Consider the following 18,756-nt stretch of genomic DNA (forward strand, 5'->3'; position numbering starts at 1 on the left):
AACAGTAGTGTGAATTCCTTGGTGAGATACCTAGTACCAGTTATCTAAAGAAAAGCTGTTACAGGCTGAGATTGTGGTTCAGTGTAGAGCACTTGCCTAGCACATGTGAGGCACTTGGTTCAATTATCAGCACCACATAAAAAAATAAAATAAAGGTATTGAGTCCATGTACAACTAAAAATATATTTTAAAAAGAAGAAGAGCTTTTGTTATTCTTGACAGTTCTTTTGGGGGAAGGTGGTACCAAGGATTGAACTCACGAGCACTCGACCACTGAGCCACATGCCCAGCCAGCCCTATTTTGTATTTTATTTAGAGACAGGGTCTCACTGAGTTGCTTAGCACCTCGCTTTTGCTGAGGCTGGCTTTGAACTCATGATCTTCCTGCCACAGCCTCCATTTTCAAAGGTAAAACACTGGAGGCTTATCATCATAATCAGAAATTATTCAATGGATATACATACTATTCCTGTTCTATTAAATTATTCTGGAGGACCTAGCCACCCAAATGTTACTTTATTAATTCACATTATCAAGGTATCAATGAGTACCAGACCTGTGCTGGCAAGAGCACTGTGAAATATAGTCACTGCTGGCAAGGGACTTAGAACAGGCAAGAGTTTATTCTTTTAAAGCATTTTGATAAGTGTGACATCTGGGAAAGTGCAGGCTGCTGCATTATTACTAGACCAATGATTCTCAGTAAGTACTCAAACTAGGCATTTGGAAAATTTGCAAGGGCATTTGTTTTGCAAGGGCATTATTAAAAACTTTCATTATTATCACAATGATGGCTAGGTACTGTTGGCATTTAGTGGCAAAAGATCAAAGACACCAGCCAGCCAGAAATGTGGAAGACAGTCATTCACAAGGATGGTCCTAAAAATCCTAAGGATCCTCCTAAGTCCTGTGTGACATTGGTATAGGTGAAAGTTTTGTAATTAAGCATAAAAATGTTGCTTAGTTTCACACATTAAAAACAAATGTCCTCACCCAATTTTAATACATGCTGAATTTTTCAGAAGAATGAGCATAAACGAAAAGAATTTTTTTCTCCCAGGAAACCTGCCAAAGGTTGGTCACCGTTTCAGAAAAATTAGTTACCAACCCGCACAGCCTTGTCAGCCTACATTTGTTCTGCAGTGTTCACGGCAATTTAGGATACGAACAGCTGACTGCTTCATTTGGTCTTCAAATACAACTTGCTCAAGATTTTCACATACTGAACTAAATGTGATTCTTATTTTGTTGTTTTATTTCTCCTCAATTTTGTGCTTAAAAATGTATATTTTTTAATTATAGTGTGTGTAATGAGCTTATATCATCAATGAATTTCACTGCAGAATAGCAAAGGGTGACAACAAGATCTTAAAACCTAGACCCAGTGGCGTAACCAAAGACTCTGAACTCATCTAGCGGATTAATGGAACAGATCTTAGCAGAAATAAACTGCAAGCGGAGACCTGAAGGCCAAGTAGGAATTAGCTAAGTGAGTAGCGAAGGGCAGATTTTTAAAGCATATTCAAGCTGGTGGGGATATTGTGACATCATTACTCTCAACCCTAACTGGTAGAAGTTTGGGAAGATTTACTTGACAATATGTATCTTGAGTGGCCTAACACTTTATCCCAAAACTATTCAAGATGCAGACACAGATGCACACAGACCCAGATCAAAGTATGCTCTCTAATGACAATGACTAAAACTATTATTCTAAAGTTCTAATAATAGGTGGGTGACTAAATAAATTAGGGCTCAGCCATATGATTGAGACAGACATAAAAAAAATCACATGCCTCTCCAATGACTCACGCTCATACCAGTTCTTTTCTGAAAGCTCTTACAACATCTGCAACACAAATTTCACATATTGAAATAAAGGATACTAAATTTCTCTCTAACCAAACAGAAAATCTCGGAGAGAAGAGAAGGCTTCTGTGTCCCCTTCAACATCTAGCAATAAACTTTGCAAATAGGGATTTGACCAATTCTTGTTGATTCATTCATTTTAAGGTACAGGATGATGTTCCAATTTCTCTCTCTCTCTCTCTCCCTCTCCCTCTCCCTCTCCCTCTCCCTCTCCCTCTCCCTCTCCCTCTCCCTCTCCCTCTCCCTCTCCCTCTCCCTCTCCCTCTCCCTCTCCCTCTCCCTCTCCCTCTCCCTCTCTTTTAGATATGTAGACATGCTACAGTTCCTGAAAACTAGAAAGCATTAAACACAGAGAAAGATGATCTTCCTGCTCTCTAATCCTCCCGGGTTCTATTTGCTTTTTCTAAGATTATAGTCTCTCTTTTCTATTTCACCCATTAGAAGATGATAAGAAGGAAGAAAAACAGCCCAATAGCATCAGTGCAAGCTTAAGTGAATCATTCCCCTTGGACCTGATTAATGAAGCTCAAGGACTTTAGCAAGGAGAAAGGCAGCTGCAGTCCACATGTTTTAAGAGTAACTTATAGGGCTCAAGGGCCCTAAACCTAGAGTACAATTGATTTTTGCCATATCTCTCTCTCTCTCTCTCTCTCTCTCTCTCTCTCTTCTTATTAACTCTAAAAACATGTATTTTCCCTGGATCCCAGACATGGCAATGCATTAACCATCACTCTTTCAAAAAAGACATTGAAATAAAATTTATCAACGTTCTAAAGTGACCCCAAATATTTTTGCAATACCACTTGCATTCAATATTCTAAGATTTGTGAACTTGTCTTTTTCCTTTGTACTTGTGAAGAAGGATAGACTGCATTATTTTTTCATCATGAGTCACTTCCCTCACACAAGAGGATTGAATATCTGTGCTCTTTGCCATGTCTCTCTATGGAGAATTAATACTTACCCTTCCCATTGACTGAGTTTACCCATAGGAATTGCTATGCCTAACAGAATGTATGTAGAAGCGATATACTAATTTACAAGTAGAGGCTTTGGCTGTTGTTGCATGATCTGAATGTCTTTTACTTTTCCCTCTCATAAAACCAAAAGCCTGGGTCCCATGACGCAGGAAATAGCAGCAGAGATTTTGGGCAGAACTGATTCAAAACCAATATGTTATCATGAGCAAAACACAAACCTTATTTGTAAGCCACAGAAATTTTTTGTTTGGTAACGTTTATGATTTCCCTGGTATTTGTTATTGTTTCTTATTTCAGGATAACTTAGAGAAAGAAGAATATCTGAAGCTTGTTTGTAGTAACAAAGAGCTTTTCTTAAGAAATCAGGGCTGGAGATGTGGCTCAAGTGGTAGCGCGCTCGCCTGGCATGCGTGCGGCCCGGGTTCGATCCTCAGCACCACATACCAACAAAGATGTTGTGTCCGCGGAGAACTAAAAATAAATATTAAAAATTCTCTCTCTCTCTCTCTCTCTCTCTCTCTCTCTCCTCTCTCACTCTCTCTAAAAAAAAAAAAAAGAAATCAGATGAAGTCATGTCACAACTACTTGAAGAGGGATCACAATAAGTCCATTCTTTTTAATGAATCACACTTGCAAAGAAGTGACAGGAATCAATGCAAAATTCTAGGGTTCTGTGCATTAGGCTCAGATTGCTCACTGATTTCTTCTTTCATCAAGTAACTCTAAATAATTCAGGTCCTGAGCCCCACTCCAATACATAACCTGTGACCAAGAAGTTTTAATCTATGGGGTATTCAAGATGGCTAACATGATATTTTAGATGGAATTTTACATTTACAGGGTGAACTAATTCCTGAAAAGAAAGTATACACTTTTTTTAAAAAAATGAGTTCTTATAAAGAAACTATTTTCTGTACAGAGAGCTAACGTTAACCAGGCTGAAGAAACACAATTTATACAACATTTTAAGTGTGAGAGCTAGAGCCCAGGAAGCAGTAAGCTTTAACATCTGGAATGGATCAGGTCTCAAAGCCATATCTTAATGCATGTGTTTATTTGTTTGTGAGCATATGAATCCAGCTTTGTTTTTATATTACAATTTCTAAAATCCATTTAAGTATTAAATTTTAATTCAAAGCAAACCAAGTATGCTGGCACTAGGTTTGGTCCATCCAAAAGCCAAAAACAGAACCCTACCATATGGTAGCATTTAACACATGGCTGCCTGGAAATGGAGCTTCAGGCTGACATACCCCATAGTTAAGTAAAGACTTGATTTCAGACACTAGTCTTGGGCTGATCTGGGCGAGCAGGAGAGAGATGTGTTCTCACTCTCAAGAAAGAATAAGAAGTAAGGAATAAAAGATGACATGCAAAAGGTAAAAATTATTTTCTTTGATGATTATCCTTTGTTATTTATTAGTATGTTTCATAGTTTCGTGGTTCAAATTTTAAAGCATTTTATGTCTCATGAAGCATGTCCATCCTAATACCTTTATCAATCAACAGCCTTTATCTGATATTTTAAAGCTGATTTTCTAAAATCAAGAATATTTAACCTAGTTTTACCTACAAGTGTCTTCCCTCATGATTGCAGACTCCAACCTGTCTTCTCCTCTTCCCCTTCTCCTATCATTACCATCGGGTTAACTTCCAGTGCCCACTTACTGTATGATCGGCACGATACTAAGAACACTCTAGACATCTCCCTGTGCGTTTAGAATATAATCCAAGCTCTTTACCTCCGCATAAAAGGCCACACAGAATCCAGCTCCTTCCTAATTAGTTTCTTTCTTCCTTTCTTTTGGGATTCCAGCCACCCTAGTCTATATTCAATTCTTTTGGGTTGTCAAGTTTTAGCTCAACTGTTTCTCTAGGGCTGTGTTGACTCATCTACCTGGGCTCCTTTTGCTCTTGGCTCCTTGAATTGCTGACTCCTCGTCAATGGGCAATCAATCTCCTTAGGACAGCTGTCTCAAACCATTCACACACAGCAGGGCCAAAGTCAGTAGCCCTGTTATTTTCTATCACAGTACTGTTTCTTTCCTATAGAATACTATTCATCCTTGAAATTATGAGGATATGTCATGATCAAGCCCGTGAAATGATGGGATATGCCATGTTTCAAGGAAGTGTGCTTGCTTATTTACTGTCTATTTTATATACCAACTCCCCCTAATAGGGTGCCTAGCACCTATAAGCACATGGCACACAAATCATGGAAGTGAGAATCGAGAAGAAGACCTTGGATCGGCAAGCTCTTCTCATATCTCAGTGGTGGACTCAATCAGTTGAACACCTGCTGTGGCTCATTTTGGGGGGCAAAATGGGTGCTGGCCACCATGAGGTTCTGGGCTTTATAGGCAGCCTTAGCAGAACCAGGCCATGGGAGGAGTTAGTTACTTTTGAGGGGCAGGGGACAGGGTCAGGTCATGGGAGGAGTTTTGGTGGCGGGATCATTTAGGGCTAGACTGGAGGACAGGTAGGTAACCACATTTATTATTTATGGATAAATAAACGAATTAATGAACTTTAAAAAACCCTTTTCAGGAGGTAAAAATTACTATCCCTATTACCGATGAGGAAAGTGGGACTTAAAGATGTTTAATATCTTGCCTTTAGTAACCCAGTGTCAAAGTCTTTTATGATTCTTCCTTACAATACTTTTTCCATTTATATCAGAGCAGTATTGGCCATGTTCTCTATTTGGCTGCTCATCGGTAGCACTCCCGATTCTTGCTCTTCCCATATCCTCGTATTCTTCCTCATTGCCCCATATCACACCTGTCCCACTGGGTTTGTGGTTTCTACAGAAGCGTGCAGCTCTCTCACATACAGCAAACTGTTCTACACAAACTCTCCAGCTCTAAAATTAGATGGCACTTCCATCTCAGTCTCTCCTGGATTTCACTATTACAATGTGTAGAATTATTTCACTTGAGTAATGGCATATGCCATCGTTTGGACCTTAAACGTCCCTCAAAGGCTATGTATTAAAGGTTTGGTCCCCATCCTTTTGGAAGGCAGTGGAAACTTCAGGAGATGGGCCTAGTGAAATGAAGTTAGGTCATTGGAAGCACACACTTGAAGGCGATATTGGGACCCCAGCCCCTTCCTCTCTCTCTCTGCCTCCTGGACAACAGGAGGTGAGCATTGTTCCAGCACACACCTCTGCCATGATATACTGCCTCACAAGGACCTAAAAGCAATGGACCAACCAACTAAGAACTGAAAATTGTGAGTCAAAATTAACCTTTCCCCCTTAAAGTTGATTTTTTCCTCAGGTATTTTGTCATAGCACTGTAAGCTGACTAACACAGCATATTTTATTACTTCATCAAAAAGCATCAGGATGTTCAAGTAATTGTGGAAAAACTGTGCTGAAAACAGAGCTCAAAAACTAATGAAATGTTTCTAAACTCCAAAAGAAAAGCATGTAAACTATTAAACTACTCTCCATTTCCCCTTCTTCCTGCCTTCTTTAGAAAGATTTTTCTCTGAACAGAAGTTCATTTCAAAATGTACTGAGTAGGGGCTGGGGATGTGGCTCAAGCGGTAGCGCGCTCGCCTGGCATGCCTGCGGCCCGGGTTTGATCCTCAGCACCACATACCAACAAAGATGTTGTGTCCGCCGAGAACTAAAAAATAAATATTAAAAATTCTTTCTCTCTCTCTCTCTCTCTTCTCTCACACTCTCTTTTAAAAAAATGTACTGAGTAGAAAGAGCAATACTATTCCAACTATTCTTTCTGTGGTTACATTCCAGCTTCGGTTATCAGAGGCCCTATTCTTTCTCTGCCATTTATGTCCATAACCATCTTTAGAATTATTTTGTGAATCACAGCCACAAGACTCTGACCAGGAGGTCTACTTGAGGGAAACAAGTATGTGCATGCAGACCAAGAGTCTTGGCTCTCCCTCTACCAACCCTACGGCTGCAGCTGAAGAGCTTCAGTGCCTCACAAAGAGCAAAAGGAGTTTCTCTGTGACTCTAAATTCACTGAAGGACAGGAGGTAGTGGTGGGAGTGTTGGATAGGTGAACTGGGGATCATGAGGGTGAGGACCAAGGAAAGCAAGTTGAAGGTGGTAGAAGAAAAGGTTTGGAGGAAAGCAAAACCTCAGCATATTTCAGCTTGCTGTATTTCTCCCTTTCTTAAAATTTTTTTATTCTTTCCTTTTAAATCTTAAATTCAAGATGTCACCTGGGAGTTGAGCTTCATCGTGTCTCACGGGTTTTGATAGAAAGCATTTCCTATTTGTTATTTTCTGCCTAGTCTTTCATGTTTTATTTCCTTTTGTAGCCCAGTAATTACTTAGGAGAGGTTTCATTGATTTCCCAGTTCTTAGGCATTTTTTAGATTGTTTCATCAATAATTTCTGGTCACATTATATTGTGAAGAAGTATACAATTTCCACTTCATTAACTTTCTGGGATTGTCGTAGAAGTCTCAAACAGGATGAATTTGAGATTCATGCCACTTGTAGAATAGGTATGTTCCTAGATTCCCAGAAACCAAATTCAATATAGCTTATTCCATCCTATCTTATTAATTAATATATTTTCAACTTTTTATGTCATTTATTTTTAGTTGTTTTCCACGTCTAAGAAGGAACACCTCCCACAAAATCCTTGCTGTTTGGGGCTGGGGAAGTGGCTCAAGCGGTAGCACGCTCGCCTGGAATACGTGCGGCCCGGGTTCGATCCTCAGCACCACATACAAACAAAGATGTTGTGTCTGCCGAAAACTAAAAAATAAATATTAAAATTCTCTCTCTCTCTCTCTCTCTCTCTCTCTTTAAAAAAAAAAATCCTTGCTGTTTTCCAAAAGGCACTTCTCTTTCCCTCCCTCATTGGCCTCCCTTATAGAATTCCCTTCCTGAGTGGGGCAGAGGGTAGATGGTTGGGCCAGAGAAATCTGATGGCGTGAATTATTCTACGGATTTTCCTCTATCTCCTACCTCAAGCTTCATCCTTAATATCCTACAGACTTCTGAGTTATTATTCAGTCTGCAACTTGGATTCTCTGGACATAAAAATTAAACTTTCATCACTATCTTATGTGTCCAATAGCTTAAATCACTTATGAAATATTAAGGAGAGGGGCTGCTTTTTATTCTGCAACAATGCATCAGTCACATGCATTGAACTGTTCTGTACTATTTAAAACACTCTCACACAAAAAGAGATGAACTAAAAGTTGATCTTTTCTTGTCCTTATTCTTTTGTAGCCATATCACATCTTCTATAGGCGAATATGTGTTTTTAGAGGTAGAAACTTCAGCTGAGAGAGAGCTAAATCAAGGCAATGATACATAAATATGTGCTCCTTATCTTAAAAAAAGAAAAAGAAAAATGTGTTACATCATGTCTAGGCAATACCAAATCTATTATCTTTTGTAGTTAAATTTTATTTTCCAATCATGCTTATGGAGCTCTCTTGCTAAGCAAAAAGTCTTTCAAAACCACAGTTTTCATGAAAGACATACACTAGAAAATGCTAACTTAATATTCATCTAAAGATATGTTGCACAGCAACAAAGCATCTCCAACCACATAACAAGAGGATCTGGGGTTCTCAGGAGTGCATCTATTCACAAGAAAACTCCTTATTATCATTCCCCCATATCTCTCCAAAATTACCTCTTTGTTCTTCATTCTTTGTAAATTTTTGGGTGGTCTGCTTTCTCTCTTAAGTGGAATTATTAATGACAAAGTCATCTCCCCTCTAAACGAACAAAGTATCTGTAATACCATCTTCCTTTTCTTTTATTTGCTTGCTTAAATTTTTCACTTTTAAAGCATAGCTTTAAAAAATGAAACAACTACCTTGGGGAGCAAAACTTTAAATCTCAAAACAATATCATTTAAATTTGATTCCTGCATCACTTACTTCCCCGATCACTGTCTAAAGAACATCAAGAGTAGTAAACGTACTGAAAAACCAATGTTTAGCTCACAATTTTTCCTAATGAATAGAGATGATTTAATGATAAGATCTTTGATCTCATTCAACATTTATTTATCTAGAATACCAAAAAGGAACATCTATGCCCTATTTTGACAAAACTAGAGTTTGACTTTTTTCATTTTTTCTTTTGGTACTGGGGATTGAACTCAGGGGCACCTGACCACTGAGTCACATCCCCAGCCTTATTTTGTATTTTATTTAGAGACAGGGTCTCACAGAGTTGTTAATCACCTGGCTTTTGCTGAGGTTGTCTTTGAACTCAAAATCCTTCTGCCTCAGCCTCCCAAGCTGCCGGAAGGGATTACAGGCATGCACCACCATACCTGGCTTTGTAGGACTCAATTTCATTATTTACACCATTGGTGATTTAGATTAGATGACTTTAGATCTAAGGCCTGAACTGATGCTAAAATTCTATACATTGATCATACACATTCTTTTGGGTTGGTCATGGATATAACAGAAAAGTTTACTGAGCTATTCAAATCATTCCACATGACTTGTCCTTCTGAATAGTAGAGTTTTTCTATCAACCCTTGAGGAAAATTTTGTCAAGCCTTTTTGTGTATGTGAACACACCAGAATATAAATGTCTCTGGCCAACCATGAAAGAGCTCATTGACTGTCTCTGAACTGGCAAATTCAAGGCATGATTTGGTCTAGAAAACCTTGCATTTGTATAATGTTTTTAATTTTTCAACTTTGTTTCCTGATTCATTCCCTTAATTTTATCCTCACGAAGATTAGAGGAATAGGTATGGCATCTTATCAAAGTAGGAACTAAAATATTTATATATAGAATTGTCCAAAGTTGTATAGTTATTTAGTTACAGAACTAAAGCTCAGATGAGTTAACTCCAACCCCATTCTACCTACACTGAGTTGCTTAGCATCTTGCTTAGCACATTCTGCCAGTTTAATTTACATTAAATCTTTTTTAAGTTTGTTCTAATTATTTATACACGACAGCAGAGTGCATTTCAATTCATTGTATACATGGAGCACAGTTTTTCATTTCTCTGGTTGTACACGATGTAGAGTCACACCATTTGTGCAGTCATATATCATAGCTACGATAACGATGTCTGTCTCATTCCACCATCTTTGCTGTCCCCATGCCCCCGCTCCTCCCCACCTTTGCCCAATCCAAAGCTCTTTTATTCTTCCCATGATCCTCCCTCATTATGGATGGATCAGTGTCCACATATCAGAGAAAACATTGGCCTTTGGTTTTATGGGATTGGATTACTTCGCTTAACATGGATATTCTCCAATTGCATCCAGTTACTTGCAAATGCCATAATTTTATTTTCTACAAAATTACATCTTTGAATGTCGTCTTGATGGGTTTTTTTTCCTGATAACTTTCCAGAATATTTCAGAGGAGTTCATGTAACTCCTCACTGAAATTCAGCGAAAATTATCTTCACAGCAAGGAGAATGTATCTTTGCAGATGCTCTGACAGCTCCCTAGATATTACAACCACTATGAAGAATCTAGCAGAGGCGGCTGGGGTGCGGCTGGGCGGTAGAGTGCTCGCCTCCCACCTGTGAGTCACTGGGTTCGATCCTCAGCACCACATAAAAGTAAATGAACAAAATAAAGATACTGCGTCTATATATAACTAAAGAATATTTTTTAAAAAAGAATCTAGCAGAAAGGTGCACAAATTTTCCTGATTATTAGTGACTTCCTTTCCAACCTCAGAAAACCATTGAGCCTGGCTTCACATTTCGTCCTGTGATCAGACTACCAGTTAGGAATTGGGAAATTCATGAGACAGTTTTTCCTGGAAAACATGAGATGTCTCTTGTAGGCAAAATTGCACCATTGCATTTCTGTTCTTTTTTTTTTTTTTTTTTTTTGAGGTCAGTACACTGAGAACATTTAAATTTAAATCCCATATTTACGACTTGCCGGACATTTAACTGTGGGCAAGTAACTTACCTTCACTGGGCCTCAGATTCCTGAGATTAAAATCAGAAAGACAATGTGGTAATTCAATGAATTAACTTCTATAGAGCACCTACCAGACATGGTGTGCAGTAAGCAGACAGTTATCTTTATCTAAATTTATCATCCTATATTAAAATCTTGGAACAGCACCAGGTGCATAGTAAGTGCTCTCTAATTATGAGTATTTTAACTGTTCTCAAATTAAAAAAAAAAACTAATGTTGGACATGTTACTTTTATTTAAGAAAATTATTTAGAATTGTTCCACAGTATTAATGTATTTTATGAGAGATAAAAAAAAAACTTAAATTGAATTCACCTCACCACCTGAAATAAAAATTTCTGGATGTAAAAATATATATTGCCATGATGTCATGGTCAATGTACTTGCTCAACAAAGTCCAGATCCTAGGGTAAAGTTCTATGTTTTCTCTGTCTAAATGGAGTTAAGAAGTCAGGAAGTCATATAAAATTTTCCTGGAAAAATAAATTGGTTTTACTTACATAAGCAAACAAAATTGTAAAGGCTTCTCTGAATTTAAATAAAATAATCATGCCCAACAAAAAATGTTTTGTTTCTCTTGTCCCGTACTTCAATTTGTGGCTTGACCAATAATTAACCAAAAGAAGTCACTGGCCCCGTAAACAAAAACTGCCTGGTTTTGGTTTAGGTAGACCCCTTTCACAACCATCACACACACTTAAGTCAACATTTGAGAACAAGCAGGATTAAGGAAGGAGAATGTCGAACCTTTGACAATTTTAACCTAACTCTTTGTCACTGACTAGCCAGGCCACCTGGGCAAATCCCTAAATTTCTCTAGTTCCACTTCCCTCCAGCATAACATTATCGTACATAATCTCTGTAGGAAATTTACTCCATAGGGATTTACTCTGTTAGCAAATCCCATTAGCCTTACTTATTGGCATGTACCTTAGTGAGCAGAGCTTGGTTTAGTAGATGTGATTTAGCATCATTATGCGTTTCTAGCATCAGCTTTTCTCTTAGTTCTTTGTTGATTTCCTTACTAATCTCTTGTTTTATCATCTGTAGGTCTGTTTTTAGGCAGTTTCTTTCATATTCTCTAGAACAGTTGTTCTTAAACTCTAGCCTGTATCAGAATCCCCTAATGGGCCTCCATCCCTAGAGAAACTGAATAGACCCATTTGCTTCACCACCTGAAATAAATTCTTCTGGATTTAAAAATATATATTGCTATGGTGCCATAGTCAATGAACTTGCTCAACCAAGTCCAGATCCTAGGGTAGGGCAGGGATAGGGTATACAATGGCATTTCTAACATCATCTTTTGTGGGGTTGGATGCTGCTGGTCTAGAACCATTTGAAGACCACCACCCTACAGAAGATTAACATGTTGATGAAAATCATCTGAGGGCAATTGAATGCTAAAAGTTACCTCAATGTAACTCCGAGAACAGCTGCTCTGGCCTTCCAGCTCCACATGGGTGAAGTTAATTTGTATTTGCTCTCCCTGAGGCTGCTCTATAGAGTAGATGCATTGTCTTTTGTGAGCAAAAGGCCCAGACAAATCAGGAAGGAGGATCTCGCCTTCTGGCTCTGTGTAGAGCCCTCCACACTGCAGATCCGCTGAAGAGAACAGAGAAGAGAGAAGGAAGGGTCATGTGGATGGCTTTTGTTGTGGGTCCCAGTCATTGGATCCATTAAAAAATAAATTAGGCACACACACATACACACTCCAAAAATACCCACTTAATTCATGCTATACAGGCTTGTGCCTCTCACTATAAGATTTTCTGTTTGAAAAGTTTGCCAGATGTCCCTGCAGTGCCTAAAGAAATAAACGTAGATATGCGTGATCAAACTTCCAATCCACTGTTCTTTCCTACAAATTGCTTTTCAAATATGTCAATACAAATGGAACCACCATTTGACCCAGCTATCCCACTCCTCAGTCTCTACCCAAAGAACTTAAAAACAGCATACTCTAGTAGCGCAGCCACATCAATGTTTATAGCAGCTCAATTCACAATAGCTAAATGGTGGAAGCAACTTAGACACCCTTCAGGAGAGAAATGGATTATATATATATATATATATATATATATATATATATATAAATGGTATATATACACAACAGAATATTACTCAGCATTAAAAGACAATAAAATTACAGCATTTGGTAAATGAATGGAGATGGAGAATATCATGCTAACTGAAGTAAGCCAATCCCCAAAACAACAAAGGCCGAATGTTCTCTCTGAGAAGTGGATGCTGGTCGATAATGGGGGAGGACATGGGAAAAAATGGAGGAACTTTGGGAAAAGGTGAGGGAGGGGAGAAGAGGGGGTATGGGGGCAGGAAAGATGGTAGAATGTGATGGACATTATTACCCTAGGTGCATGTATGACTGCACATATGGTACATTCTGTACAGAGAAATGAAAAGTCGTGCTGCAATTGTGTACAATGAATCAAAATGCATTCTGCTGTCATATATACCTAATTAAAATAGATACATTTTAAATAAATAAATGCTCTGCTTCATTCCAAAGACAGGAGTTTATAATATATCGCAACAAAATAAAATATATAACCACATAAATAAAGCAGATTAAAAGAAAAATTAAAACAGCCACAGGTGGCCAGAGGGATGGTGGAGAAGCATAGAAAATAATTGTAAGGGCTATGGAAGTTATAGGAGGTCAGCTGCAGTTTCAGCTTGACCTCAAAGTAAAGGGAGAAGGGGAACCCATGAAGATATTCATCATAACTCTTCCTGATACTGAGACTTAAAAGGTATTTTTTTTCTAGGAATTCTCAAAAGGACACAATGATGCTGTCATGAACATGTCTCCAGCCCTAAGAATAAAAGCAGAGAGCATTTAATTTGTTTTGTCATTAGTTTATTTTAAGGTATCAGTGCAACTGAAGACATAGTAAGTAACAGTATTTCACTAGAAGTGAAATTCTAGGGGCCTAGGACACTGCAGTCCTGAACATCAGCTCTTGTACAGCTAGACTTGATCCAAGGATAAAATCAGACACAACCCCAGATAGACTCCCATTACTCACATGAACAACTTTTCTCACAACAAAATATCAAACATTAGAGAACCGAGGCTCTGAAGTACTGAATATTAATTAGGTGCTCGTTCATCTCTGTCATGATTGTGGATCCAAGAATTTAGGGACTAAGGAGTATTGCAGTATTAATAACAGAGCATGAGAAAGGAAGAAGAAGAAGAAGAAGGAGGAGGAGGAGGAGGAGGAGGAGGAGGAGGAGGAGGAGGAGGAGGAGGAGGAGGAGGAGGAGGAGGAAGAAGAAGAAGAAGAAGAAGAAGAAGAAGAAGAAGAAGAAGAAGAAGAAGAAGAAGGAGAAGAAGGAGAAGAAGGAGAAGAAGGAGAAGAAGAAGAAGAAGAAGAAGAAGAAGAAGAAGAAGAAGAAGAAGAAGAAGAAGAAGAAGAAGTCTGGAGCTATGGGAGAAACGCAAAGTCCCTTCACTGGTCTAAGAAAGTCATCTTCAGTACCACCTTAAAATATAAAATGGCTATAAACGATAGCATCATCCTTTAAAGGTGTATGAAGTTCCCAACAGATAGGGTACTTACAAGGTGATGTTAAGTAGGTGATATGGAAGCCTTGGTCATTAATTAGGAGGTCAGAATGGAAATGAATTCTGGCAAAGGGACCTGTCGTCTGGAGCGGTGGGGCAGAGAGTGTGGTACAGAACTTCCCGAGAACAGGGTCCTGATGCAAAGGACCATCTCGAATCTAGAAAAAAAAAAAAAGTAAATCATTAAGGTCAAAATGGTCAACTTAAAAAAAAAAAAGAAAAAGGCATTCTGTACATTATCTACAGAAAATCTTTCATTTAAAAGTGATAACTCCAAGGAGTCTCCCTTTCTCCTTTCTGTGGAAGTCTACCACACAAAGAACTAACACATGGTTGGGGTTCAGTAAACAACATTTTTCCCCTGTCACCCCAGATGCCTCATCTTCTGTCTAAATGTCAACACCAGGGCTAAAATTACACATAATTTGGAATTTTCTCATGATGTTACTAATGTCAGTGTTTTCTTTCCTAGATTCCTCATCCTCCCCCATCCCCAGGTATTTGCTTTTAAATGATAAAGTCCCAGTGATCTAGAAGAAGAACATGAATATGTGTAAAGAAAAAAAGAGGAGAAATGCTACTGATGTCAACTGATTCACAATAGAAAAGGAAGTACAGTCTTATTGGACATGACATAGAGATGGCTTAATGAACTTAATGAATTTAAAAAGTGCAATTTGATAGTAATTAAATGCCACAATAGTGACACTATTTTCTTAGATGTTTTTAATTGTTGTTTGTTACTACATTAGATAATCGTGTTGACCTCTTTATGTCCCGTTGTCATTGCACAGTCTGTATTGTGTCAAACACCAAGGAGGGAATGAGCTAAATATTTTTATGTGGTTAATTTCATCCATTCAGATTATTTTTTCCATTGGCAGCAAATTTATAGGATTTTATTTTTATATTGATCTTGTTCCTTGAAAATTGTAGCTTGGTAGTCAATGAGAGACATTTCAATATTGTCCAAATGATTGATACTTTCTAATACATGCTACCTAGGAATTAACATATCGGAATTTTTAAAAGCTTCTGATTTAACTTGATGGAATTTATTGAATATGAATTTCAGATAATTCACTTTTTTCTGTCAACATTGAAAAGGTTATTTTGCTAAAATTTTCCAAAGAGAAGCAGATCTTCCAGTCATTTCCGAAGGTTTCAGATCTATATTACAACTGCTAAATTACTAATGACTTCAACTTGTGGAGACCCTTTTTGACAGCTGCATCCTTCTATCCTTTATGAATAATTCCACAGTACTCCACTCTTCCCTAATGGACTCAGAAAAGCTTATTGTCTTCTTAGCACTACTGCAAAGGGTACTGAGATTTATGGTGTCGAAAAATACAAGAACAGCCTAAGAACTCAATCTTCTCCATGATCTATTCTGTCTACAAATGGAGACATTTTTGTTGTACCTATACGCATATGGCATTTAAACATAATAGCCTTTTCCCTCCCCCATATTTTAACCTTGGGAGGCAGGTGGGGTTCAGCCTGACTTCTCCCAAAGATAATTTTCATTAGTTTTCAGTAAGATTTGCCACTTATCAACTCATTTCAACACAGTCCCTATTAAATTTATTTTTTTTTCATGAAACACTATATTCAAGTTGTGAAATACCCTGCTGGTTTACCATGACAACGGAAGAACTGAATCTGCATTGGAGGAGACACCGTTACTTAGTGTTTATTTCATTAATTCTGCTATTAACCCACCAGGGGCCTGTATTTCCAGCAAAGGATAGAGGAAGGCAAGGCAATCTATTTCCCAGATTTAAATGGAACCCAGAAGCAGCAGCAAAAAATCCACAGAAATGAGAATAGGGACCTAGCAAGACTTAGACATTGGCTGCCTATTGAGAAAAATATCTAATTACCGCTAATGAATTGGGGTCATTCACGGGCATCAGTAAACCACAGTGCCCTGAGTCCTAACCATAATATGTTCTCTCTAAATATGATTGTTTACCTCCAGGTAATCTTTGCTACAATCATCATGGTCCTCCAGGTTCAAGGTCCCAAAAGCAAATGTTATCAGGAGTCCAGGACTTGTTAAAACATGCCACACACAATCTCTTCCTGGGGGGTAGTTTCCAGGATACCCCGGAGACTTGATAGAACCATAAGTACCAGTCACTATACCTCCACACTCTAAAACAAGAGGGGACAATAACTTTACATTTGTATACAAGTTATAATTCATGTAGAATTGTCATAGCCACTGCTATAAGAATCTAAACTTCATTTAAATAACTATGAGCAGTTTTGGATACCCTCATAAATTAAACAAGACCTTCAGTTTTCCAGTTTCATAAAGTTATAAATCTAGAAGTACCAACTAATAAATAAATGAATCACCCATATGCTGTTCTATGCTTATAAGCCATCATACAGTAATACAATTAAAATATAGTGCTGAACCCTCAGAGGGGTGAATAATGGGAATGAAAATTCATATCTTTCACAGCTCAAGAGATTTATTTTTATATATTAACTCTGAGAAAACTGGAATTTCTATTGGCCCCTATGTGTTTCAACAATTCAGATTACTTAATATTTTAAGATAATTAAGCAACATATAATTTTCATGTGAGAAGGTTCCTTAACACCACCTTAGAGTGAAGTCATTCATTTTACAAATGAAGACATTCAAATATGAATGGTGATTAAGCCATTGGCCCAGGAAAGGAGCAAATAGGGAATTGAGCCAGAATTTCTGAAACTGACCCCACTACCACCCCTTTACACCACAGCTCCTTAACTGGCTGAGCAATGACTGGAAGAATCTTTTTTTTTTTTATTAATACCCACGTTTATTTAACAAAGAATTTGTGGTGAATTATAGTAAATGCTACTGTAAAATTAAAAAATGGAAATACTAAATAATATAGACTTCATTAAGTATGTTAAAGGAAAATGACACTTTACACATACTCAAATTATGCAACCTCTGTGGAAAGCATGCCACCTTTTATCTGAGAGAAAAAAATATGATTATTTGCTTAAGTTTTTACATTGAGGGATGAATCTGAACAGTTACTTAAGGGAGGAAAGAATAGGGTGGAAGGGAGAGGGTTGGAATTTAGACTTCTTTACATCAACCATGCGTTTTGATTTGGTTTTGGCACTATGAACAGGCTTTAAATAATTATAAAGTACAATGTAATACAAATAAGAAAAGAAATCTCTAAAATCATAAGCAAAATGGGACCAATTGAATAACTTCGTTGAACTGACAAGTTAACTGTGAAGAGTAGAAATATGAGACTTTAAAACACTGTAATTTGACTATATGTCCCAAGTAAAATGTATCTCAAGTATAAAATAACAATGATAATATATTAGATGATTTTCAATTATGTTATTCATAATAATATTGGCACTATTATTTTTTAAAAGTTGTGGAATTAAGTATGTATATAGATAACATGTTAATGTTCTTGGAAACCAAAATTTTTAGTATATGAGAGAAGAGTTTCAATGTAAAGTGAAAATGAACCCTATAATATCAATATTCCAATATATTGTAAGAACACTGTGAGTACATGACCAATATGATTCTGCAACATGTATACTCAGAAAAATGAAAAATTATATCCCATCTATGTACAACATATCAAAGTACATAAATGCATCCTACTGTCATGTATAAGTAATTAAAACAAATTTAAAAATTAATTTTAAAAAACTGAAAAAATTATTTTCTACTTCTGTCTCCTGAAAGGTATAGAGACAGACTCACCTAGCAACAGTAGGCACCCCTAGCAACAAGGCAGTGGGCTCTAAATATCATTTCCTACTGAAAGAGTAAAATCTCTTTAGGGAACTAGTTGGTTCTAGTCCAAGACAATAAATGTATAGGAAGGCCTGGAACTTTTCAAAACAGAAAGTAAACTTTCAGAGGTAACAGGAATTTGACCAAAAAGCCTGAGAAACTAACTAGAAAAAAATTCTCACTAAAAAAATATGGAACAATTGAAGATTTTTTAAAGTCAGAATGGATTAAAGCATGTCAAATATAAGCAAAAAAATTAATTCATAGATACCAAAAACAAAATAAAATAAAATTGAAAAATAATTAATTGATCATTTTAAAGAAAGCTAGGGAACTAAGTCATTAACTTGAATACCCAGGGGATAATGAAAGGATCAAGAATTTATCCTACATTTCCTATATGATATGTATGTGGAAGTAACAAATAGTTGATATGGAAAAGATTTATTCCATTGGAGAACTTCAAAGACTAAATAAATAAGAAATGACAAAATTAGAATATTATTTTGTCATGAATAACTAATCTAAACAATGAAACTAAGGATTGCTAAAACCATCAGAGGAAACATAAAGAGAAGGTTTTTAATAATTTTTTTTAATT

General features: G+C 37.2%; 1 protein-coding gene across 1 annotated transcript in view; it reads right to left on the minus strand.

Moving 5' to 3' along the window:
* Positions 1–18,756, minus strand: part of CUBN (cubilin) — a 307,889-nt gene that overhangs the window by 256,544 nt on the left and 32,589 nt on the right. The window contains exons 15-17 of the mRNA XM_081299156.1: positions 16,350–16,531; positions 14,367–14,529; positions 12,194–12,384 (exon numbers count right to left, since the gene is read on the minus strand). Of these exons, the coding sequence (XP_081155282.1) occupies positions 12,194–12,384; positions 14,367–14,529; positions 16,350–16,531 (536 nt within the window). The remainder of the gene's footprint in view (positions 1–12,193; positions 12,385–14,366; positions 14,530–16,349; positions 16,532–18,756) is intronic.

The sequence above is a fragment of the Spermophilus citellus genome, assembly GCF_964194105.1.
Source record: "Spermophilus citellus genome assembly, chromosome: 6".
NCBI classification, from domain to species: domain Eukaryota; kingdom Metazoa; phylum Chordata; class Mammalia; order Rodentia; family Sciuridae; genus Spermophilus; species Spermophilus citellus.